A 26951-nucleotide genomic window follows, 5' to 3' on the forward strand; every position below is an offset into this window, starting at 1 on the left:
ATAAACGTAAAATATCAAAGAATTTGTACAAGGAGAAATTTCCCAATACTAATATATGTTCTATATAACAAACACTCGCGAACCGATTGCGATGAGCGTAAACTAACCCACATGGTTTTCACAAAACTTACATAACATTTTTTTTTTATAGTCATATAAGAATTTTGAATCGAATTCATACAGCTCGCACTATTTCTCCGAAATTTTATCATTCAGATCGCTGTTGCTATTAATTTGCTCATGCCATCAAAAACTGACAGATGGATGTATTATATATCACGTCAAAGTCACTATATGTCTGTTTTTCGTAATACTGTATGACACCACATGCCACTATTTTTAATAAAATAAATACATATTTAACACTTTATTAGATGAAAAATATTTTTTTGTCACCCCGCACTTCGTAATGTCGAAAATCCGTTTGTTATAACATCAATAACTGACGGCTGACTGATGGTCTTGTATATATATTCATAAACTGTATTCCGCTGGAACGGTACAGCAAGTGTCCTGACCAATCACAACTCATTATTTCTGTAGCCGGGATCCCGGGACCCGAGCTTCCATAGAAATGGGTTATAGCTGGCATCAAGAGGCCTTTGATGGTGTTCTGTACAGACACAGTAAATCCATATATGTGTTAGTAACTTTTGCATAATCTTGAGCCCGTGCAAAGTTTTTTCTCAGCAATTACGCCACCGATCGTATTGATTTTGGGCGCAATCGAAAGAGAATTTCTTAATTAGCTGAAAGTTCAATTTTCAAAGTCGTACATAACTCATAGGCTTCGCAATTAAAGAAAATCACATGCCAATTTTACCCCCACCACCGCGAATCGTTTTATTCAGAGAAAGTATAGTCTCGGCGAGAGCCTCGGGCCAGCGGACGACAGGGCTGTCAATGTACTTGTCCCGAGACTCTACCGAGTCTCTTGATATACTGTGACGAAACACTCGCGCGACGGCCCGAGCCCGTCGAAATTAACGAAACTTCGCGATTGTAAGATCGCGGACAAAACATCGCGGCGACCACGCTCGTCGTTATTGACAGGTGGCGGCCATCTTGGGCCGGTAGGCATGAGCCCGAGCGGGGCTACCGGCGCCGCTCTGAACTTCGCCGCGCTATATTTTATCGAGATTAATTCTTTTTGATTTTTATTATTTTAAGTCGCCCGAGCACGTAATTACGATCAAAATTTTCAGAAAAATAACACGAATTGAAGAAAAATGATCACAAGTCAAATTAATAACATAAAAACTGATCACAATGAAAAATGTAAAAAGCGACTACGACGCATGCGCGGGGAGAGCGTCGATGGGCTATAGGACGCGTACGTGACTTTTAGCGATTATAATTTTACGAATCATATTAAAACAAATAACAATGCCAAATTAAAGAAGAAATTGAGTAATAATTGATCAAATTCAAGTTTTTATTGTTTAACATCGGAATAAGCTGTAAATCATAAAAAGCGGTAGTCTGCGCATCGTATGCTAGCCCGCTCGACCAACGGGAGATCGCGAATCATGGCAACGGGCCAATCGGAGAGGACGTAACAAGTTGATGCGCAGAACCGGTCGAAAACTGAGATTCTCGGCGCTCGAGAATTTTATGGTGGGGAACGGGGTATAAGAAGCGCTGCGCGACTCATTCGGCAGACAGTTCTCCCTGGCTAAAGAATCAACTCGGACCTCTCTCAGTACATCAGCCTCAGCGATACTACACCTATCCTCAAAATCTTTGGGGTTCCCGTAGCGCGGACTCTCGGATCGACTCGGCGACGTCTCGATCCCATAGCCCGTGAACGGTGAATTGCCTATTTCCTTGGATGCCTGGATTCTCGGAGCGACTCGGCGACGTCTCGATCCCATAATCCAGGGTCCACACCTAACCTCTAAAAAATTTCCGGCTTTCCGTTGCACGGAGTTCTCGGATCGACTCGGTGACGTCTCGATCCCATAACACGTGGACAGAGGGTTACCTCTACCCTGTAAATGCACGGACTCTCGGAGGGATTCGGTGACGTTTCTATCCCATAGCCCGTGGTTTGCATCCTACCTTTTAACGTTATATTTCTTTCGTATTGTTGAGGAGAATTAAAAATTCATCTTATTATCAAAAATTAAATTCACGTTTGAAAAACATTGTCCGAGGTGATCCTGGTAGGGAGATCTAGACCCATTTAGAAAAGAATCCAAGAAACGATAGTTGAAAATTAATTTTATATCGAGTAAAAAGAAATTCAAAATTGTAAAAGCGAGCAATATTCTTGGATTCACTTATTCTTAGAGCTAACGTAACAGGACATCAGGAAAATTACACTTTGCATTTATAGCGAATTTTTAGGGTTAAGGCGTGTCGAAAATCCAAGACAAAAGCGTTAATTAGAATAAAAACAAGTTTTTTTTTGTTTGTTTGTTAATTTTGTACAATTAAATTCCGAAAATTGAGAAATTAAAAATTATCTCAGACAGAGAATTTGCAACGTTTTCGGGTCTTTCGGGTCTTTTTCTCGCCAGATCCGATTAAACAAAGCAAGACAATATTAAAATCAAAATACAAATTTTATTTTCCGCGAGCCAAAGTGCCAAATCTTCTTTATTTTTGTTAAATATCGATCTAAATTGAATAAAATCGATTATTTTATTATTTCCACAAAATTCTTGGTTTCCGCGTTTTCCTTCATACCTGCTCCTTATTACTTAGGTTGCTCGAACCGACGCGTGGCGGCGTTCAGGCCAGGTCGGCAAGAGCGTTTCGTTACAACTGGCGCCCAACGTGGGGCAGGTATCGCAGGGGGACGTGGAAGTTTTGCTTAACTGAAAATCATTGGTTGTACAAAAATGGCGGAAAAGACCGAGAGAAACGAAACAGCGAGAGATTCCGGGTTTCAGAATCCCGAGGACGATGGTGCAGGTGTTCGAAATGTCGATTTAACTACCTCGATTCCTCCTCCAGGAGCGGGGGATATTTTTAACGAATCTCGGGGTAATTTTGGGTTACAGTTGGAGAAAATTGACGAAAATCCCGGGGATATTAAATTAGAGGAATTTGGCACTCCCGGATCAAATAGGGGAAAAATAGAATTTGGCGAATTAAATCACGAATTGTTAATGAGTTTAATAGATGCAATGAAAGAGATGAAGACTCAAGTGCAGAGCATGGCAAACGAGATCGCCCGAAACAATCAGGCAAACATTGATTTGAGGTCTGAATTCACAGAGAAATTCAAGACAATGCAAGCCACGATCGCTAGTGAGGTGCACCAAATATATGAACCAATTAAACGACATGTCACGGGCTTGACAAAAATCGTCCAAGACAACGAGTCTAAAAGTGCTGTAACCGAGGTGAGTGTGGCACAAATGCAACTGGATGTGAACGCGATCAAAAAGAGGGTCGAAAACCTTGAGCGGAAGGACAAAATTGAGAGTCCAAACACGGAAAGTACGCGGATTGTTCAGAAACCGGACAAAGAAGTTTCTGACGACGAATCTGAAGAGGAACTGGAAGAAGAAAGAAGAGAACGGATTCGGACGATGCTGCCGATGGACATGCATCCGAATAAAATTAAAATTAAACCACCCACGTACGATGGATCAGAAAAAAAGAGACCAATGAAATTCATCAAAGAATTTCGGAGGTACTGTGAAGTCACCAATCCGACCGTTACGGAGATGAAATATTTGCTGGGGCAATGCCTCGAGAAGGCAGCCAAGGAATGGTGGGTACTCATCGAGGACCGCGTTGAAGATTTTGATGAAGTGGAGAAGAAATTCGTGGAGCGATTCTGGAGTATGGATGTGCAGAGAAAAGTGAGAAAGGACCTCGAGTTTGGACACTACTCGGATAAGGACAATAAAATATCCAAGGTGGAGTACACGATCCACATCTTCGGAGCCGCTAAGGATCTCATTCCTCCTCCCAGTGATGAGGATATAATTGCGTCACTCTCGCAACACTATACGGACGAAATCCAAGCAACAATAATCAGCCGAGGATTCAAAACTCTAGAACAATTAATTGAATTCCTGGGGAAAATGGATCGGCACGGACCGATTAATTCGAAAAAGGAGAAGGAAGCCGCTCAATCTTCCCCAAATCAAAATCAAAATAAAAACGAGCAGAGACCGTTCCGTATGCCGCAGCAAAATAATTGGAATAACCAAGGAGGTTATCAAAATAATTCCAACCGTGGCAACCCGAATTGGAATCAAAATAATCGACCGAATGGGGGATACAACAACAACAGCTGGAACAATCAACAGAATCGAAATTACCAGCAGAATTATAATCGGCCCAATAACGGTCATTATCAACAGAATTACAACCAGCGGCAAAACAACGGATATCCTCAACAAAATCGCTATAACGGAAACTACAATCAACAAAATGGTTATAATCGCCCAAATCAGAATCAAAATTCGAGACCTCAACAAAACAATGGAGGATACAGACCGCCAAATAACTCGAATAATCACCAGCAGAATAATCCTCCAGAACAACAAATTCAAGCAATAGAGGTTCATCAAGAACCACAGCCATCGACTTCTCAAGCGGGAAACGAATAAACGTTGTACCCGTGCTCGAAAAAAATGATCAAATAAAAGGAAAAGGAAACGAACGAGGTACAACGGTGGAAGAAGAAAAGAAAGACAATTCGCAGGATGGTTTATCGGAGGACCTCCAACAAAGAAGCGAAACAAACAAAACAGAGGAAATTAAAGTGGCCATCAACACGATTTTTACGGATACAAGAGAATTTTTAATGGAAGAGGAAATAAATGGAGAAGCGGTGCCTATAATAGAATGTCCAGAAATCTATGCTAAGATTGAGGGTATTACAGTGACTGCGTTAGTTGATTCAGGGTCGAGAGTTACTACAATTTCAGAGGAATTTTATTTAGAGAACAAAGAGATTTTGAAAAATTGTCCACTTTTACCTGTCACGGGAGTGACGGTAAAAGGAGCGATAAAGGGAAAAATGACAAAAGTCAAAAATCAAATAATGGCGAGAACAGAGATTGGGAAGGTAAAAACGTACGTTAAATTTTTAATAATTCCTGGTTTGATTAGAGACGTTTTGCTCGGTATTGATTCCTTGCAACCGCTCAAAAGTTTGATTAATTTGGAGGAGATGTCTTTACGAGTTAAGTATAACGAAGTTATGGATGTAGTGCCCACAAAGGGGTCAATTGAAAAAGGAAAAATTGTTGGAGTTTTTGAAGAAGAAGTTGAAATAAATTTTGAAAAAGAGGAATTTGAGGACATTGAAGATAAAGTTAATGGGGAATTTTTGAAGAATTTGAATGAAATTGAAGATGTAGAGGATAATGAATTCATGGAGGCATTTTACCAGAGTGAAGAAAACATTTTTGAGCCAGAGCAAGGAAGAGGTGATGAAAAAGAAAATATTGAAGAAATTTTTGAGCCAATACAAAATTTGATTTTTGACGATAAAAACAGTGAGGAAATAACTTATGAAGAAATAGATGAAATAGTAGGACAGACTGAACTCTCGGGAAGGAAAAAAGAAATTCACAAACAAATAATATGGAATAGGAAGGAAGTTTTTCGTAAGACCACAGGAAGAATTTCGGTTTACGAACATCGATTAGACATTACGACGGATACGCCAATCGTTGCACACGCTTATGAGGTACCTTTAATGCATAGGGAAAAAGTAGACAGGGAGATAGAGAAATTGTTAGATTACGGAATAATTCAAAGATCAAACAGTCCGTGGATAAATCCCATAATTCCGGTTATAAAGAAAGATGGTACAGTCAGACTTTGTTTAGACGCGCGAAAATTAAATCAGGTGATGGCTAATGACCACGAATCAGTTCCAAACATGGAAGAAATTTTTCAGAAATGCCATTCGGCAAAAGTAATGACAACCCTCGATTTAACAAATAGTTTTTGGCAGATCCCACTCCATCCAGATTCGATGAAGTACACAGCATTCAGATACAGGGGAAAAGTCTACGAATTCAAAGTAACGCCATTTGGGCTCAAAACAAGTACGGCCGCGTTATTGCGAGCTCTTGATATAATTCTTTACGGTCTGGGGGATCACGTCATAAATTTTGTCGACGATTTGTTGTGTATTTCATCAAATTTCGATGAACACATGGCACATTTAGATGAGCTTTTAGAGAGATTACAGCAACACGGGATGACAATAAAATTGAATAAAGCAAAATTTTTCAGGCAAGAAGTAGAATTCTTAGGACACATCTTAACGACTAGGGGAATAAAGCCACAACCAGAGAAAATACAAGCAATTCATGATTTTCCGCCACCCAGAAACTTAAAGCAGTTAAGGGGTTTCTTGGGGTTAATTAATTACTATACTAAATTCACGAAAAAACATGCCGAGGAAACTATTCCACTTTTGAAATTGCTAAAAAAGGAAACAATATGGCGATGGGGGGAAGAAGAAAAGATCGCTTTCCAGAGAATTAAAGATTTATTTGTTGATAACGTTCTTTTAACGCATCCAGATCCAAAAAAAGAATTTATTTTGCAAACCGATGCAAGTAGCTATGCTTTGGGGGGCACCCTGGCTCAAAAAGACGGAAATAACGATTTAAGGGTAATAATGTTTGCGAGCCGTACGCTTAAGGGTCCCGAATTAGCTTATACAACAACAGAAAAGGAATTGCTCGCGATTATCTGGTCTTTAAAAAAATTCAGAACTTATTTGCTCGGAGCAAAAATTAAAGTGATTACTGATCATCGAGCCATCACTTTCTTAAAAAATTGTCAATTATTAAACGAGAGATTAACGAGATGGATTCTCGCCATTCAAGACTACGACATAGAATTCGAGTTTTGTCCGGGAAATAGAAATGTAGTAGCGGATGTCTTGAGTCGATTAAATCCACCAGATGCTGGGGGGCGGAAAGGAAAAGAATTGGTCATTAGTACAATGTTGGCAATAAAACCTTCGCAGGAGTTAGAACAAATGATCAGACAGGTAGGACTTTGGCAAGAAAGAGAAGATAAGATCAGGGAAATTAGGGAGAGGATACAAAATGAACAAGACGAAAAATATCGAATAAAAAATAACATTTTATTGAAAAAAGTAAATTTCGAGTCCTGGAATTGTTTTGCCACGAGAGATCCTTCATCTTCTCGTATCTGAAACACACAAAATGTACGGTCATGTAGGCGCGAAAAAAGTTTGGAAAATAATAAAAGAAGATTTCACTTACCCGAGATTATACCGCGTAATTAGACAAATTCTTGGTTCGTGCGATTCTTGTCAAAGAAATAAAGTTCCTAACCAGCATTCTTATGCGGCACAGCAAAATATCATTCCGGAGGGACCGGGAGATATTGTGTCGATCGATTTTTTCGGTCCCTTACCAGTTACGAAAGGTGGAATGAAACACATTCTCGTAACAATAGATGCTTTCTCTAAATTTGTAGTTTTGTACCCTCTCAAAGCGGCGACAGCGCCGGCAACAATCAATAAAATTTTTAACCACTACATTCCGGAATTCGGCAAACCAAGGAAATTGCAATTTGACCATGGCACACAATTCACTTCACGATTATGGTTAGGGAAATTAGCCAGTGAGGGGATTCAGCCAGTTTTTTCTTCTATTCGTCATCCTCAGGGAAATATAGTAGAAAGAGTTAATAGAGAGATAGGGAGATTTTTCAGAACATTTTTGACTGATAAGCACACAGATTGGCTAAAATGGGTTCGAGTAATAGAAGATTGTATGAATGAAACGCATCACGAAACAACCGAGTTGACACCCATTGAAATCCAGAGAAATATAAAACCACAGAGAATTTGGAGAAACTGGATACAGATAGAAAAAGACGAACGATTAGATGAGGAAGAAGGGATTGAAGCTAAATTAATGCTGGCCAGGGATAGAATAGTGAGAAAAGGCAGGGAAAGAGCTCAAAAATTTGATCAGAAGCATAAATTAATTAATTTCAATGAGGGCGACCTAGTTCTGGCAAAAGCGTGTAATGTAAGCGATCCAGTTAATAAAAAAATGGCGAAATTCTTTTCAATTTACGAGGGACCATACAGAATTAAAAAACAGATAGCTGCTGCAACATTTATTCTTGAAAATCCGGAGACCGAAGTAGAAAGAGGGATGTACCATGCCGCGAATCTCAAGAAATACAAAAATTGATGAAATTTGCTGATTCCGAGTGAAATTACCGGGATGTATTTAAATTAACTATGTAACAAATCTTTTCATATCATTTCCAAACGATTCCAATGCAAAAAATTGCCAAATTACAATAAAAATTTCAAAATTTCACGTCAAGCGTCGTACAAAACCGTTACGCACCCTCCATCCGTATTTCTTCTACGGGACTATTTAAAAATCAGAAAAACGCATAAAAACTCGAGAAAATTTAATAATAATGGAAGGAAAAGAAAGAATCACAATACTGAGGCATTTTGTTAGCAATAAGAGCAATAAACAATGACAAAACTCATTTTTATTAGAAATTTCAAAGACATTACAAAAAAGGGTAAATATTGCATTAGAGAGCCATAATTACTCGACTGTTCAAGTTAATTAACAATAAGATTCATTTAAACAACCGAAAAACAATTTGAGAAGTTTGCGATTGCGTCATGCTTTCGGCACGACCGGAAGTTCATGAGAACGAAGTTTTAGGCATTAGTTCCCGAAGTATCCACGATCGGCGAGTGGCGCTGTTAGCAGCCGAACTCACGAGCGTTAGCGAGGTCCGGCCGCCATGTCAAGTCGTCATTCGACAACGGACACTCGAACGAGACGGACGTGGTTTCTCGAGCGAAAATCAAAAAGTACGAGAATTCAGAGGGACTTTGGAATTTTTAGGCGAGAAAAAGGTAAAAATTACAGATTTAGGCGTACTAAGCATGAGGAATGACGAAAAAGTAAGTAGATAATAGGAGAATCAAAGATAGGAAAAATGAGCGGGAGAATTTTCTGGACGGATATAGGAACAAGATGGACGCAAGCACACAGACTGAAGTTGGGCGAAAGAGCTTCGCCCAACAAACAGACGGAGGAAAGGGAGAATGGGTGAAAGAGGATAAGGAGGTGGAGATAGTGAGGGAGATAAAGGGAAGGAAGGATGAGGAAGACGTCGCCATTATTGCGGTGTTTTGCCCAATTGCGTCGAATAAAAAGACGAGGGATGTGAAGACGCAAACCGCGTCTTCAACAAAGGAAAAGGGGATGCAGACGGAATGGATGCTCCACGTGATTGAGGTGGAAGAATCACGGAGGTCGAATCGGGACCTACTCCTTCGATACATCCAACGCCAGTGGGATTTGATCGAAGTGAGGGAGGCATTTAAAGTGCCGGCCATCCTTTCACCCATAAGGGAAGTTGAAGACAAGGGGGAAGAATGGAAGAAATGGGGACCAGGAGAGTTTGTATGGATTGAGGACGACAAGGAGAACGACAAGAACAACGACAACGAAAAAAAGAAGGAGGAGACAAAGAAAAAAGACAAAGAAAACACAGGAGAAAAAGTTAACAACAAGGATGTGAACGAGAAGAAGAGAAAAAGAAACGAAAACAATGGACAACAAGAAACAAAGAGGATAAAGGAGGAGGCAGAAAGAAAAGACAAGGAGAACATAGAAAACAAGAATGACAACAACGAAAACAAGAGGAAAAGGACAAGCAATGACGGGGAAAAGCAAGTAAAGAAAATAAAAAAGGGAGACGAAGAAGACAATGACAACGAAATCAACAACGAAAAGAAGGGAAAGAAAAACGATAACAATGGACAACAAAGCACAAGAAAAGTAAAAGAGGAAGATCTGCAAACGTTGGAAGGGACAAGATGGCTGAACGACGAGATCATCAATTCATATTTTGATTTGATCAGCAAGGAGAGAACTTTCGGACAACGGGTATACGCGATGAGTTCATTTTTCTTCCCAAGACTGCATCTGAATGGCTATGAGGCAGTGAGAAGATGGACGAAGAAGATTAACATCTTCAAATATGACAAGGTGCTTGTTCCCGTGCATTTGGGAAACCATTGGTGCCTCGCCATCATCAATTTCGAAAATAAAACCATCATTTATTATGATAGTTTTAAAGGAAAAAATCCCAGATATTTGGAGACTCTTCTCCAATATTTAATCAAGGAAGCAGGGCAAAAAGAAGAGAAGCCGATAATCAAGGAAGAATGGCATCTGGCAACGAAACAAGACATCCCTCGCCAAACAAACGGGTACGATTGTGGAGTATTCGTTTGCATGTACGCCCGAAACGAAATCTTCGGAGGAGAAATGGATTTCACCCAGAACGATATGCCTCAAGTGAGACAGAGAATGATGCGAGAATTGCAGGCAGGAAATATTGAAATATAATCTTAGCTCCTTTAATATTGCATAAATGCAAAATTACAAGGATTATAAATCCTCTATATTTTTTTTATTTATTTTTTAGTTGTTTGTGATACAGGATCTCAAATATCCTTATTTTTGTTATGTTTTATTATTTTATTTTGTTTAAAACGTCAAAATCAGTCGAAACGCAATAAAAGACGTTATTCTATTTTCCTCTAAAGTCTCCGGTGTTTTTTATTCGTTAACCTGAAAATAAGCATCCTATCGTTGTCCTTTGGATTCTCTGCACCTGAAAAACATGAAAAATACTTACCTGGATCTCTGCACCTGAAAAAGAAAAATAAAATTGAAATAATATTGAATACAAAATTAGAAAACGCGAAAATTACTTACCGTAGAGAAGCGATGTCCTGGAAATCTTGAACCTGAAAAATAGAAATATAAAAAAAAAAAAAAAAAAAAAGGTTTAATTAGAAAATAGAATAAATTACCTTACTTACCTGATGAAAAACCGATGTCCTGGAACGCGCTAGCCTGCAAAAGAAAAAAGAGAAAAATTTGTTGAATTTGGGAATAAAGGCGAATACTTACTCGTCTAGATCCAATGTCCTGAAAAGAAAAGAAAAAGATTAGAAATAATTATAAAAATTAGAAATGTTAGAAATTAAGTACTTACCTGTAACACTGAAAAATAAGGAAAAACGAATCGGAAAGGGAAATAAGGGAAGAGAAATGGAAGTGGGGATGAAAAATGATGGACAGAAGAGTGAATAAGGACTAAGCAGTGAAGTGGGGGTAATATGGACGAATAAGAGACTGTAAAAGTGAAGTGGGGGTAATATGGACGAATAAGAGACTGTAAAAGTGAAGAGGGGGTAATATGGACTGAAAATGAAAAGAGTGGGGAGTGTGAAAAGAGTGGGGATTGAAGTTGGGTATAAGAGTCGGAGCAGCGGACTCCGGAGCGTCATTCCAGCTCCGGTCCAGCTACTAGCAACATCGGCAAGTCTACCTGATCGTCAACAACGACATCGGCAACAAGAAAGTTTCAACATAGAGAAATCAGCTAGTTCATCCTGAGCAACATCGAAATATCTTTCAAAATGAGGATCCACAACATTCCTGGAGTACCAACGCCTTCTCCGTGGCCTGGTACGTGGGAAGGGACCATGGAGTGCATCATCTTGGATTTCAAAAATCCAACGAACTTCACATTTACAACCAAAACGAAATATTGGGAGCTGTGCGACTTCGAATACGAGCTTGGGGCGCACGTCAACCGAATGGGGCATATGCAAAGGCCAGGTTATCAGATTGGTAATCACTACGCTTTGGAAATCGGCAGTGTAGCCCATCGCGTGGAATTGATGGGATACGAGGACAGTGAAGCCACATTGAGATTCATCGATCGAGGAACAACGCTTATGCATCCAGTTTTTGATTTGAGTGCCCTTCCGCATGCGTTCCTTGTGGCTCCACCCTTTTCATCGAGAGGTTACCTATCGGGAATTAAACCATTTTTGGGAGAACGATGGGAGGAAACTGTGTGCCTCTACTACCAACGGGCCTTGGAAGAAAAAAGAGTCAAGATCAAGATTGTTTCTGAACACCCTACCAAGGAGGCACATGAGGTTCGGTTATTCACACTGCCGCACAACGATAACTTGGGAGATCGACTCGTTCTTGAAGAGTTTGCAAGAGAAGGGACATACGAGTGTTGTTTAAACGATGACATCGGGATGATCTCTCCAGAGGAGATGCAGGACCTGATAGAGGAAGAAAAAGCAGCTGGTAACTGGTATGCCTATCGACGAGAACGTGTCCTCGGCGATCCTCCAAATTAGTGAAAAACGTCGAGAACATCGAAAAACGTCGAGAACATCGAGAACATCGAGAATATCAAGATCATCAAATCCATTCATCCCCAGGATCAACGCGTCATCTTTCCCTTTCAAAAACTCCATTTCCGATTTCCGAATATTCAAATTTTTAAGCATTTTAAATTGTTATCTTATTAAACTAAGATTGGAGAACAAAAAATCTCTAATTCTTAGATTTTTTTGTTCTGGGGGGCATTTGTGACGAAACACTCGCGCGACGGCCCGAGCCCGTCGAAATTAACGAAACTTCGCGATTGTAAGATCGCGGACAAAACATCGCGGCGACCACGCTCGTCGTTATTGACAGGTGGCGGCCATCTTGGGCCGGTAGGCATGAGCCCGAGCGGGGCTACCGGCGCCGCTCTGAACTTCGCCGCGCTATATTTTATCGAGATTAATTCTTTTTGATTTTTATTATTTTAAGTCGCCCGAGCACGTAATTACGATCAAAATTTTCAGAAAAATAACACGAATTGAAGAAAAATGATCACAAGTCAAATTAATAACATAAAAACTGATCACAATGAAAAATGTAAAAAGCGACTACGACGCATGCGCGGGGAGAGCGTCGATGGGCTATAGGACGCGTACGTGACTTTTAGCGATTATAATTTTACGAATCATATTAAAACAAATAACAATGCCAAATTAAAGAAGAAATTGAGTAATAATTGATCAAATTCAAGTTTTTATTGTTTAACATCGGAATAAGCTGTAAATCATAAAAAGCGGTAGTCTGCGCATCGTATGCTAGCCCGCTCGACCAACGGGAGATCGCGAATCATGGCAACGGGCCAATCGGAGAGGACGTAACAAGTTGATGCGCAGAACCGGTCGAAAACTGAGATTCTCGGCGCTCGAGAATTTTATGGTGGGGAACGGGGTATAAGAAGCGCTGCGCGACTCATTCGGCAGACAGTTCTCCCTGGCTAAAGAATCAACTCGGACCTCTCTCAGTACATCAGCCTCAGCGATACTACACCTATCCTCAAAATCTTTGGGGTTCCCGTAGCGCGGACTCTCGGATCGACTCGGCGACGTCTCGATCCCATAGCCCGTGAACGGTGAATTGCCTATTTCCTTGGATGCCTGGATTCTCGGAGCGACTCGGCGACGTCTCGATCCCATAATCCAGGGTCCACACCTAACCTCTAAAAAATTTCCGGCTTTCCGTTGCACGGAGTTCTCGGATCGACTCGGTGACGTCTCGATCCCATAACACGTGGACAGAGGGTTACCTCTACCCTGTAAATGCACGGACTCTCGGAGGGATTCGGTGACGTTTCTATCCCATAGCCCGTGGTTTGCATCCTACCTTTTAACGTTATATTTCTTTCGTATTGTTGAGGAGAATTAAAAATTCATCTTATTATCAAAAATTAAATTCACGTTTGAAAAACATTGTCCGAGGTGATCCTGGTAGGGAGATCTAGACCCATTTAGAAAAGAATCCAAGAAACGATAGTTGAAAATTAATTTTATATCGAGTAAAAAGAAATTCAAAATTGTAAAAGCGAGCAATATTCTTGGATTCACTTATTCTTAGAGCTAACGTAACAGGACATCAGGAAAATTACACTTTGCATTTATAGCGAATTTTTAGGGTTAAGGCGTGTCGAAAATCCAAGACAAAAGCGTTAATTAGAATAAAAACAAGTTTTTTTTTTGTTTGTTTGTTAATTTTGTACAATTAAATTCCGAAAATTGAGAAATTAAAAATTATCTCAGACAGAGAATTTGCAACGTTTTCGGGTCTTTCGGGTCTTTTTCTCGCCAGATCCGATTAAACAAAGCAAGACAATATTAAAATCAAAATACAAATTTTATTTTCCGCGAGCCAAAGTGCCAAATCTTCTTTATTTTTGTTAAATATCGATCTAAATTGAATAAAATCGATTATTTTATTATTTCCACAAAATTCTTGGTTTCCGCGTTTTCCTTCATACCTGCTCCTTATTACTTAGGTTGCTCGAACCGACGCGTGGCGGCGTTCAGGCCAGGTCGGCAAGAGCGTTTCGTTACAATACAGACACATAAATTTTTAAATGTGTTGGTAACTTTTGCATAATCTTGAGCCCGTGCAAAGTTTTTTCTCAGCAATTACGCCACCAATAATGCTGATTTTGGGCTCATTCGATAGAGAATTTCTCAATTAGCTGAAAGTTCAATTTTCAAAGTCGTACATAACTCATAGGCTTCGCAATTAAAGAAAATCACATGCCAATTTTACCCCCACCACCGCGAATCGTTTTATTCAGAGAAAGTATAGTTTCGGCGAGAGCCTCGGGCCAGCAGACGACAGGGCTGTCAATATGTACTTGTCCCGAGACTCTACCGAGTCTCTTGATCCGTGGTATTATCGAAGATTGCGGGAAGTATTAGCGAAACCGAGTCGTTTTCCGACTTATAAAGTTCGACAAGGTCGACTTTATATTTGTCGGCGAGTAGCGCGTCGCGTAGTGGCCGAAGGAGACGATTCCGATTGGAAATTGGTGGTGCCGCGCCGCGCACGTCGAGAGGTATTGCGTGAGTGTCATGACGAAGTTCAGGCGGGTCACCTTGGTGTTCAGAGAACGTATGAGCGGATTTTTCAATCATATTTCTGGCCGCGAATGTTTCGGGAAGTTTCTCGTTATGTGAAACATTGCGGAGTGTGTCAACGCACCAAGGTGGAGCAATTACCACCCCTCGGTCTCATGGGTCGTCGTGTAGTGGAAGCTCCATGGACTGTCGTGGCCATGGATATTATGGGACCGTTTCCGCCTAGTCGTTCCGGTAACGTTTACGTCCTCGTGATTCAGGATTTATTTACGAAGTGGATTGAGGTTTGTCCGTTAAAAAGAGCGAACGGGAAGAAAATCGGTGAAGCGTTAGAAGAACTTGTATTTTCGCGGTGGGATACTCCTCAAGTCGTATTGACGGACAATGGTACCGAATTTAATAATAACCATCTGAAAGCGATAATTGCCGAACGTGGAGTTTATCATACCACCACTCCCCCGTACCATCCGTAAGCGAACCCGGTCGAAAGAGTAAATCGCGTATTAAAGACAATGATCGTGGCGTTTCTGGAAAATGATCATCGAGACCGGGACTTGCATTTATCGGAATTCCGTTACGCGTTTAATGCCGCCTATCACACATCTATCCGAAATACACCTGCATTTTTGAATTACGGTCGCGAACCAAAATTGCATAATTTCTACCGTCGTCGCGACGAAAACGCTACCGAAATCGAACCATTACCGTATGAAAACTGGTCACAAAGGATGCGTGATTTGAATGATTTGAGAGTGAGAGTAACGCATGATCTCGAGGAAGCTTATCAACGCCAAGCCGAACAATATAATCGTCATCGACGCGATCGAAAATTTCAAGTCGGAGACTTGGTGCTACGAAAGCAACGAATTCTATCGTCAGCCGCACAAAACGTTGCGGCGAAACTTGCTACGAAATATTCCGGTCCTTTTCGAATTGTTAAAGTTCTTTCTCCCGTGGTCTATGAGGTACAGGATGAGAGAGGGGGGAGAATTGTTAAAGTATCAATAGAAGATTTAAAGTCTTAACTAGCTCCATTAGATAACTAAATTAATTGACCCATTAACAGCGAGAAGGTCAATTCCCACCTCCAATTCCGTGGTCGGAAGATGACTGGGACCTGGTGTCCGAATGGTCTAGGAGACAACTCGATCTGTTGTCCCAAGGTTTCGGGATGGAGACGTCCCGATCTTTGGCTTACCGTCTTGCCATGCGGTCACGAGATCGAACCCGAAAACACGGGGAATGGGGAAAGATGTTCGCATTGGCGAGCTCTCCTAGGCAACTTTTCGATGATATGATACCCATCGGGAGGGGTGCTATACCACTTTTCAAGAACCGGCCAATAGGGTGTTCCGGTACCGAGAGAAAGGAAGGAGAGGAAGAGATCCCGGATGAAGTATCCGATAACGAATTAGGAATAATAAAAAAAAATTGAAATTAGAACCGCTCCAAAGGCCCAAACCAACTCCTTGGTTGGGTTGTTGGAATTGTGGGGAACTCGGGCATAAATACGCAAAGTGTGAAAAAGCCTTGCGGAAGGGGGGATTTTGTTTCGGTTGCGGTCAACTCAACGTCACCCTTAAAACCTGTCGAAAATGTGCCTCCTGGTATTTCGCGCGAGCTGACAATCAAAAATAGACATGTGACATTTATTTACGAAATAAAAGAAAAAAAAAGGATTCCCGGATACATGTGTTGGGTTGTTTTTGTTTCGTCCTATCTTGTTTTATTTATTTCAGCACGTTTTTGGATTGGTGAAGGAATTTGAATGATTCTCGGTAATTGAAAATTTTGTCTCGTGGTTCAACCAGTTCTGAATTGACATAAGAAACCATTTTCTCGAGAGTGAGCGTGCCTCAAAACAATAATTTATCTAACATCCATCAACTCACTTTGGAAAATCTTTGGAAAGCGAGACGTCGGTCTTAATCGGCCGGGTCGTCCTTTTTCGGCGGGAGGGGGGTGTTGTAACGTGTTAAAATTGATCGAGAAATTGATTGACACGGTGAGAGAGGAAACGTCGGGCAACGACGGATAATTCCTCTCGAGATAAATGTTTCCGAGTCAAATGCGAGCGTTACTTCGTTTTATTAATTTATTTTGAATATTTTATTTCACATTGAGCGAGCGACAGCGAACGAGACGGAATGGATAGCAGATGAGTCGAAACATCGTTGAAATTACCGCAAGGGAAGGCATAGGCTAGTCGTCAAGGTCGTCAATATTGTCATCGTCGTACGTCGAACTTTCGAGCAAGGGTCGCTAGCTCGAAGCCTTCACCTGGTGCTGTCTCACCTCGCGACGCGTCAACAAGCGTCGAGAATCATCGGAACATCTCGGCTGTCAAAGGTCATCGTCCGTCATCGATCGTTTAACCGAAATTCAAAATTAAGCGAATCGAAATAAAATCAAAGCCTTCGAGAATAATCTAGATCCCGCGAGTAGGCGAAGGGTGGGGGGCTAGGACCCGAAAGTATAAGAACGCGGCCCCGTTGTTGAGGGGTGGACTTGGTTTTCTAGAACACTACGTGACCTGGCGTATTGTTTCGAGCCGTCGCCAACCCGTCAAGAATTCGACATCATCGGAATATTGGGGAGAACTCCGTGGTCTTTTCCGGAGTTTTTCTTGTCTAAAACCGTAGCGGTGAGCTGTCGTTTCGCTTTTTTTTGTGTTTCATTTTGTGATTTTTTTTACCGAAAAGAGCGCTCGGAAAATATTGTGAATTATTTAACGTTTCGATTTCGAGAGCGATATTGTTTCGGGGTAACGTTGGCTTTTGAGAAAAGTTGTGTAATCGTCTTGCGCGGTATAAGAGCTACCGTTTTCGCGTTGTTTATTTCGAGAATTGCCGAGAGGAATTCGTCTTTCTTGTTCCGCGAAGTCCGTAGCTTAAGAAATCTGACAGAAATTGTTTCCCTGATTAACACCTTTGTTACCATTTATCGGCCATCAATGCAATTGCGACCATCAATGCAATTTATTGTAAATCGAACATTTTCCGGAAATTGTTTATCTTGAAAATTACTAAACTACTACTGTTAAATTATTTTTCTTCCTTTGTTTTCTAATCAGTTGTTTTATATTTAATAAATCATCTTGTGATTCCGGAATATTGTATCTTACGTGTGAATTACTTTTGTCTGCGTTTTGACCTCGCCCGTCTACCACCTCGTTGTTCCTACAGCTACGACCGGGAAAACCCTAAAATCTCTTTCTCGAGGAATTTCATTTAAAAATTTGTTCGAATAATTATCGAACTGGCGCCCAGGGATTCTCGAGATTGAGGCGTTTGGGCGACTCACGGGAAAAGTCGTTACAAATTTTGGCGCCCAACGTGGGGCCTGCGTTGGCAAATCCCGAGTAATTTCGTGTTAAATCAATTTAGATTCATTCAAAGCATAAATTTCATAAGTTCGTAAAATAATTCCGTCGTATGGCAACTGTCAGATTTCAAGTAGTTTTATTGTGTCTTTTGTGTCTGTCGGTCACTTCGAATATTATATCGTGTTTCAATATTCGAAAATCTTCGATATTCGTCGCTTGTTTTGGTTGTGGTTGTCTCGGTATTGTTGTGGCCTTGGTGCGCGCTCGTCGCCGGCTCGAAAAAGGGCCGCGCGCTAGCGACACGCCTTGAGTAGTTGGGGAATATACGCCTTTGTTCGGGAGTGCGAAAACGATTAGTTATCGTTCCGCTCTCGTACCGGACCGTTCGTCCCAAATAATTCCCGCTATTCGTTCCCGCTATTCGAGAGAAAATTGTTATTGAAAGAGTTGGATCATATCGAAAAATGAGTGAGAATCAAGGAAAAATTCCTGTAAGTTCAATATAACCATTCTTTCACGTTCATAATCGAATATTTCGCATAATTTTGTTTCTTCTCTTTTATCAAAAAAAAGCTTGTTTGGCGAGTCATTATTGTATCGCTATTTTTCTAGTATTAATTATTGAGATAGAATTAGAATTAATTATTGAGATAGTGATAGAAAATCTCTCATCTTGTGCCCTCACCAACGGGCCGTATTATTCATTGTCGCCCTCACCAACGGGCTCACACGCACATTACCGCCCTCACCAACGGGCTTGTTATTTTTCTGGGCCCTCACCAACGGGCTTACAGGGATCGTACATCGCCCTCACCAACGGACCTACAAGTAATCGTCGAAAAGTGCCGGTATTTTGAATCGGGAGTGCGCGTGTGTGAGTGTCCGTGTAGCGCTCGAGAAAAACATCGAGCGGTACGCGTTCCGAGAGTGCCGTGTGTGAGTGTACGAGTTCGAGAAAAACATCGTGCGCGTCGACCGCGGGTAACGACAACAACAATATCTCGTTCGATTTCGTAGTGTGTTCGAGAAACGGCCTTGGTGGAATTTCGTGATCTCGGTATTATTCCTTTCTGAAAACATAATTCCTCGGTAAATTCGCGCAAACTTTCGTGTTTCGAAAATCCGTAAAATGTTTCCGTATCGCACGCCGCCGCGGCGAGAGTCGAGATCAGCTGACGCGCCAGCTTGTACTTCGCGCGATACTTTGATCGATACGAATCGAATACCTGACAGCGGAGTCGAGACGCGAAATGAGATAACTAATAACACCCCAAATAATACTGTAAATAATACGCGACAACTGAATACTTCGAATCCTTTTTATAACGAAGTCGCGAATCCCTCAGTAATTATGCTCGAACGACCAACGCCGGCGATCGTGAGGCAAATCGGTGCGGGGGGAGAACAGCTGAGAGACGATCGCGAGAATGCGGTAGCCCCTCCAGCTCCCTTCTCACAGCCGATAGCTAGAAATACCGAAGAGTTTAGGAGAAATATCCCAGTGACCGACCCTAATGTGAGGAATTTTTATTTACCGTCTCATTCATCTCCGCGAGAAAATGTTCCGTGGAGACCGGAAGTGTCAAACATGCGTTCGACTTACGAAATGCTTCGCAAATGGGGCATAAATTTTTCGGGAAAAATCGGCGAAGACGTCGAAAATTTTTTGTTACTTATTGAGAGAGGTCGACGCATGCTTCCGGCGAATGACACGGATTTGTTAGATTGTTTAGAGTTCTTTCTTCGCGATACAGCCTTGTGGTGGTACCGAACAAATCGTGCTAGTTTTAATTCGTTTTCCGAACTCGAAAATGCGATGCGTAGTCGTTTTGGTAGCCCGAATTATCAAATGGCGTTACGTGACGAAATTTCGAAAAGAACACAGGGGGAGCATGAACCTTTTCCGGTTTATTTAACGTGTATGAGAGCTATGATGGAACGAGTTCGACCTGTTTTATGTGCCGAGGAACAATTGATGTATGTTTGGAAAAACATGCATTCCAATTTGAAATATTTTGTTCAGTTCGGTACGGTGCGTGATTTTATAGATCTCGAGACTAGAGCGAGGGGAATTGAGCAGAGTTTGGAGGACGAGAAATATCGTCAACCACCTCCGCCGCCGGAACGGTCTTTACACCCCGATTTCGCGTATCATCCTCCGCAAAAGTCTTTGAAAAACGAGAGCAAAACTTTTGCTAATTTCGATCCGAAGTCCGCACCGCCGAAAGGAACAAAATCAAATACCGATCGTTCCAAGCGGCCTAAAAAGCCCGGTAATCAACCGAACGCTCCAAATCAGTCGACTCAATCGAATCCACCTTCGAAGCAAACAGCTGTTCGTACTTCGAGAGAAGGCTTTCAGTGTTGGAACTGTGGGGGTGAAAATCATCGTGCTTCGACGTGTCTCGCACCGCGGAAAAAATATTGTTATCGATGCGGGACTAAAGACGTAACGACTCGTGATCCGCATGAGTGTAAGGGAAACGCGAACGGGGAAAGCCAATGAGGGGAGGTGAAACCCCGGAAAAGTTAGATACTAGGGTGCTTTTTTTTCAACGACATTTTTTTTTTCACTCCCATCTCGCCTTTTTGTAGGGAATACCTTAAAAAAAAATCCCTGAAAATTTGAGCCCTTAATATTAATTTTAAGTGCTCGCCCAAGGCGTACAAAGATTTCCCCTTTAAAATACACGTAAAGTTCGATTTTTCTTCTTAAAAGTTCTACAGCTCAGAGGCATTTAATGGTACAACCTTGGTCGATGAGCGGATTTATTCAGAATTAAATGCTCTACAAAAGTGTCCATTGTGGCATAATTGTAACTCGAACTGACAAGGTCGTACGGGTCACTTAACCCAATTTTTTCATGAAATTCTCGTTTTTTTGCCTCTATCTCGTAAATGACGAGAGATACAGAAAAAATAGGAATGACAAACTTGGTGGAAATTCAATTTCCTACAAAAAAGTATTGAAGCACCAAATCGCTACCATCGATATTTCTTAAGATATTGGGCTTTTAAGTTGAGGTAGTATGGAATTTTCATGAATTATTGAGCTGGATTGTATAAGTTGTTAATTTATTATTCTTAATTGTCACTTAAATCATTAAATATTTATTTGTTAAGTTGCAAATGATTGAAAAGTTGAATAACTGAACGTTTTGAAACTGAAATTCGGAAAAAAAAAACATTTTCAAAGTGCTTCAAAATTTTTTTTTCACTTTTCACGAATTTTTCAATTGATTTTCCCCTGATTCTTCTAATTTATTTACCAGTAATTGAATACCTATAAAGTTCTAGTTGAAAATATGTTGTATATACGCAAAATATTTCAATATTATTTTATATCTATATATCTTGTCTTGCTTATATATAACATATTTTCAACTAGAACTTTATCGGTATTCAATGACTGGTAAATAAATTCGAAGAATCAGGGGAAAATCAATTGAAAAATTCGTGAAAAGTAAAAAAAAAAAATCTAAGCACTTTGAAAATGTTTTTTTTCGAATTTCAGTTTTAAAACGTTCAGTTATTCAACTTTTCAATCATTTGCAACTTAACAAATAAATATTTGATGATTTAAGTGACAATAAAGAATAATAAATTAACAACTTATACAATTTAGCTCAATAATTCATGAAAATTCCATACTACCTCAACTTAAAAGCCCAATATCTCAAGAAATATCGATGTTAGCGATTTGGTGCTTGAATACTTTTTTGTAGGAAATTGAATTTCCTCCAAGTTTGTCATTCCCATTTTTTCTGTAGCTCTTGTCATTTACGAGATAGAGGCAAAAAAACGAGAATTTCATGAAAAAATTGGGTTGAGTGACCTCTACGACCTCGCCAGTTCGAGTTACACTTACGCCACAATGGACACTTTTGTGGAGCATTTAATTCTGAATAAATCCGCTCATCGACCAAGGTTGTACCATTAAATGCCTCTGAGCTGTAGAACTTTTGAGAAGAAAAATCGAACTTTACGTGTATTTTAATGGAAAAGATATTACCAATTGACGAAAAATTTCCAATTGACGGAGAAGATATTGTCAATTGACCGACCAATTTCCAATTGGTGGAGGAGATATTGCCAATTGACCAACCAATTGCCATTCGATGGAGGAGATATTGCCAATTGAAAATTTTTCAATTGATCGAAAATGTTCTCTCAAATTAACCATATAAAATTCAATACTAGAAAATTTTTTAGCCAATTGGTGGATCATCCATTGGCGATCCGGGCGATACCAGCGCCTGATTTACGCATACATAGAATGCGATACGTCCGTGAGCATCTTCTTCGACGCTTAGGTCGACGGCCCGATGGTTTTCTATATCTAGGTCGATGGGTATGGTTTGCGGTGTCTAAGTATATTTCTCCATGGTTTTCGATGTCTAGGTATATTCCTCCATGGTTTTCGATGTCTTGGCATAGTTTTCCACTGTTTTTGCTGTTTCGGTCTATTTATCCATGGTTTGCGATGTCTACGTCGACGGATCCATGGTTCACGATGTCTAGGTCGACAGCTCTATGGCTTACGATGTATTGGCATAGTTCTCCAAAGTTTTTGCTGTTTAGGTCTATTTATCCATGGTTAGCGATGTCTAGGCATATTTCTCCATGGTTTTCGATGGAAAAGTATACCTAGACATCGAAAACCATGAAGCCGTCGACCGAGACCTCGAAAATCATGGAGAAATATGCCTAAACATCGAAAACCATGAAGAAATATACCTAGACATCGAGAACCATGGAGAAATATACCGAGACAATAAAAACCATGGGAAAATATACCTAGACATAAAAAACCATGGATAAACAGACCTAGACATCGAAAACCATGGAGCAATATGCCTGGACATCAAAAACCATGGAGAAATATGCTTGGAAATCGAAAACCATGGAGAAATATATCTAGACATCGAGAACCATGGATCCGTTAACCTAGACATCGAAAATCATCGAGCCGTCGACCTAAGCGTCGAAGAAGATGCTCACGGACGTATCGCATTCTTTGTATGCGTAAATCAAGCGCTGGTATCGCCCGGATCACCAATGGACGATCCACCAATTGGCCAAAAATTTTTCTAGAATTGGATTTTAATGGTCAATTGACAGAACATTTTGGATCAATTGAAAAACTTTCGTCAATTGGCAATATCTTCTCCATTAATTGGAAATATTTCGTCCATTGGTAATATCTCTTCCATCAATTTAAAAATGAATCGTCATTTTACAATAAAGTTTCTATAAATTTCCAATTATTTGGTCAATTGATAATGTAATTTTGAATAATTACTGATTTTTAATCAATTGACAATAATTATCAAAATTAGTGGCAAAAATATTATTGATGCGGATCTCTGCTGTCGTATTCAAAATGAGTACAATTTACATTAGTGTATGAAATAATCGTAGGATATCGCTTTTTCGGAACTACACCTCATTATTATTGATTACTATGAGTATAAGCACGAGAGAAATGAAAAACGAATTGTTCCATTCAGAGAATTGTTTTTCGGGAAATTTTATTTTTAGGAAATAATTTTTCTGAACAAATGTTGTTTCAGGACATTGTTTTCAGGAAAATATTTTTTCGGGAAATTGTATTTTCGGGGAATTGTTTTCGGGGAAATGTTTTTTCGGGAAATTCTATTTTCGGGAAAATGTTTTTTCGGGAAATTGTATTTTCGGGAAATTGTTTTCGGGAAAATGTATTTTCGGGGAATTGTTTTCGGGAAATTGTATTTTGGGGGAATTGTTTTCGAGAAATTGTTTTTTCGGGAAATTGTTTTCGGGGAATTGTTTTTCGGGAAATTGTTTTCGGGAAATTTTCCGCGTACGGTTGTTTTCGTGTAATGTCAGGTTGGGGCTTTAAGTTTATGGCCTAAGCGTCTTGGGTCCAAGGGTCGCACGGTGGTTTGGTGTGTATACAGGGTTTCGAGTGTCGATGCATGGGTGTGGTCGTCGTGTGCCGCGTACAGATGAATGACCTGACTATATATGGCAATGGCTAAGGCTCGAGTGAGAGCGCTTATAAGTTCGGTAGTTGATTAATCTAAAATTAATTATAATATAATTAAACAAAAATTTACGTCGGTTGTGACAGTTATAAAAAGGATTCGACGTATTCAATTGTCGCGTATTATTTACAGTATTCTTTGGGGTGTTATTAGTTATCTCATTTCGCGTCTCGACTCCGCTGTCGGGTATTCGATTCGTATCGATCAAAATATCGCGCGTAGTACAAGCTGGCGCGTCAGCTGATCTCGACTCTCGCCGCGGCGGCGTGCGAAACGGAAACATTTTACGGATTTTCGAAACACGAAAGTTTGCGCGAATTCACCGAAGATTGATGTTTTCAGAAAGGAATAAAACCATAAACTTCCCCTTGGGAAAAAAAGGTTGGGACAAGTACATTGATGGTCCCTTGTTTCTGGATGACATAGAAAAAAAAATCAGAACCACGAAAAAAATTCTATAGAAATAATAAACGAAAAATTGTTAAGTTCAAAAAAATTCAACAATAAAAAACAATCGAAAAAAATTCTGTAAAGAAAAATAAAATTTTTCAAAAAAATTCATAAATATTGAACAAATTGAAAAATGTACTATCCAAGTTACATGCAGTATAAAAATGTCTGATATCAATTAGAGGGCAAGTTTTTATTGATAATTTGGAATATTTATTGAACAAATCGGAAACTTTAATTGAAACTCATGATAATTATTTTCAAGAAAAAAGTTAATGAAAAAAAGTCATAACGGAAGTTACGTGCAGTACTAAAATGTATTATATCAATTCGAGGTCAAGTATTTATCAGTTATTCGAAATATAATCTCCGGCGACAAATGAGCGTTGAGAATCCTTGTCGGGCTCACAACGTTTTATCAAAATTACTAAAAAATTAATGGAAATAAAATCATTAAAAATTCACATGAAAGTCATTCGTTACTTCAACAAGGTACACACTTTAAAGAATCGATTCCCCTCCGACTTTCAGGATCCCCTGGTATTATTCACAACATTCAACTTCGATTGGATCGGTACAAATTATGTTCAAATACGTCTTAAACGTACTTGTCCGGCCCATCACTTTTTATTCAAATTGCTCATTCGAAAACAAATCAAAAACGAAGTTAATGCATGTGTTAATATTAAGGAACAGTAATTCCCGAGAAAATAACAAACGAACAATCAAGTTCAAATTAATTGGAGATCTTATTTTTATTTTTATCCATTTTATTATATTTGTCATTATAGAACAGCCCTGATTTGTTTTCGAATGAGCAATTTGAATAAAAAGTGATGGGCCGGACAAGTACGTTTAAGACGTATTTGAACATAATTTGTACCGATCCAATCGAAGTTGAATGTTGTGAATAATACCAGGGGATCCTGAAAGTCGGAGGGGAATCGATTCTTTAAAGTGTGTACCTTGTTGAAGTAACGAATGACTTTCATGTGAATTTTTAATGATTTTATTTCCATTAATTTTTTAGTAATTTTGATAAAACGTTGTGAGCCCGACAAGGATTCTCAACGCTCATTTGTCGCCGGAGATTATACCCCTAGGGAAAAAAAGGTTAAGACAAGTACATTGATGGTCTCTTGTTTCTGGATGACATAGAAAAAAGATTTAGAACCAGGAAAAAAATTCTATAAAAATAATAAACGAAAAATTGAAAAGTTCAAAAAAATTCAACAAAAATAAAAAACAATCGAAAAAATTCTGTAAAGAATAATAAAAAAATTTCAAAAAAATTCATAAATATTGAAGACATTGAAAATGTACTATCCAAGTTACATGTAGTATAAAAATGTATGATATCAAGTGGAGGCCAAGTTTTTATTGATAATTTGGAATATTTATCCAACAAATTGGAAACTTTAATGAAATTCATGATAATTATTTTCACGAAAAAAGTTAATGAAAAAAAAAGTCATAACGGAAGTTACGTGCAGTACTAAAATGTATTATATCAATTCGAGATCAAGTATTTATCAGTTATTCGAAATATAATCTCCGGCGACAAATGAGCGTTGAGAATCCTTGTCGGGCTCACAACGTTTTATCAAAATTACTAAAAAATTAATGGAAATAAAATCTTTAAAAATTCACATGAAAGTCATTCGTTACTTCAACAAGGTACACACTTTAAAGAATCGATTCCCCTCCGACTTTCAGGATCCCCTGGTATTATTCACAACATTCAACTTTGATTGGATCGGTACAAATTATGTTCAAATACGTCTTAAACGTACTTGTCCGGCCCATCACTTTTTATTCAAATTGCTCATTCGAAAACAAATCAAAAACGAAGTTAATGCATGTGTTTATATTAAGGAACAGTAATTCCCGAGAAAATAATTTTCCTTCGAATCGCTCTTGTCAAAATGAAACGAAAATGAAAGATGAAGTTGATTAATCTATTTATATTATATGGAGTCATAATTCACAACAAAATCATTTTTCTACAATTTCCAGGAATCCACGTGTCGTACTCGACTAGTGATATTTATCAAAATGTGTACGTGACTATAGATAAAAAAACATTGCATGGCTGAATAGGTTCGAAAATTTCTAGTAATGCGCCTGATTATTTCTCATTTTCATTGGTTCTTACCGAATGGTATGTGTTCACTGAAGAAAATGAGAAGTGGATATTGCTATACGAACTTGCGAACAATCAAGTTCAAATTACTTGGAGATATTATTCTTATTTTTATCCATTTTATTATATTTGTCAATATAGAACAGCCCTGATTTGTTTTCGAATGAGCAATTTGAATAAAAAGTGATGGGCCGGACAAGTACGTTTAAGACGTATTTGAACATAATTTGTACCGATCCA

The 26951-nt window shown here is 39.5% G+C and overlaps 2 protein-coding genes across 2 annotated transcripts; both read left to right on the forward strand.

Annotated features, from left to right (window-relative positions):
• The first annotated feature begins 2846 nt into the window (after window positions 1-2846).
• Window positions 2847-4574, forward strand: LOC122410905 (probable cyclin-dependent serine/threonine-protein kinase DDB_G0292550). Its single transcript, XM_043419372.1, has one exon. The coding sequence runs from the start codon at window positions 2847-2849 to the stop codon at window positions 4572-4574; it is 1728 nt and encodes a 575-aa protein (XP_043275307.1).
• A 4410-nt stretch (window positions 4575-8984) lies between these two features.
• Window positions 8985-10367, forward strand: LOC122410906 (sentrin-specific protease-like). Its single transcript, XM_043419373.1, has one exon. It carries the CDS (start codon window positions 8985-8987, stop codon window positions 10365-10367), a length of 1383 nt encoding a protein of 460 aa, XP_043275308.1.
• Window positions 10368-26951: the final 16584 nt, after the last annotated feature.

This window comes from Venturia canescens, chromosome 5 (assembly GCF_019457755.1).
Source record: "Venturia canescens isolate UGA chromosome 5, ASM1945775v1, whole genome shotgun sequence".
Lineage (NCBI taxonomy): Eukaryota > Metazoa > Arthropoda > Insecta > Hymenoptera > Ichneumonidae > Venturia > Venturia canescens.

What these genes read in the sequence shown, in the direction of transcription:
- LOC122410905 (XM_043419372.1), top strand. Translation starts at nt 2,847, where the DNA reads ATGGCGGAAAAGACCGAGAGAAACGAAACAGCGAGAGATTCCGGGTTT.
- LOC122410906 (XM_043419373.1), top strand. Translation starts at nt 8,985, where the DNA reads ATGGACGCAAGCACACAGACTGAAGTTGGGCGAAAGAGCTTCGCCCAA.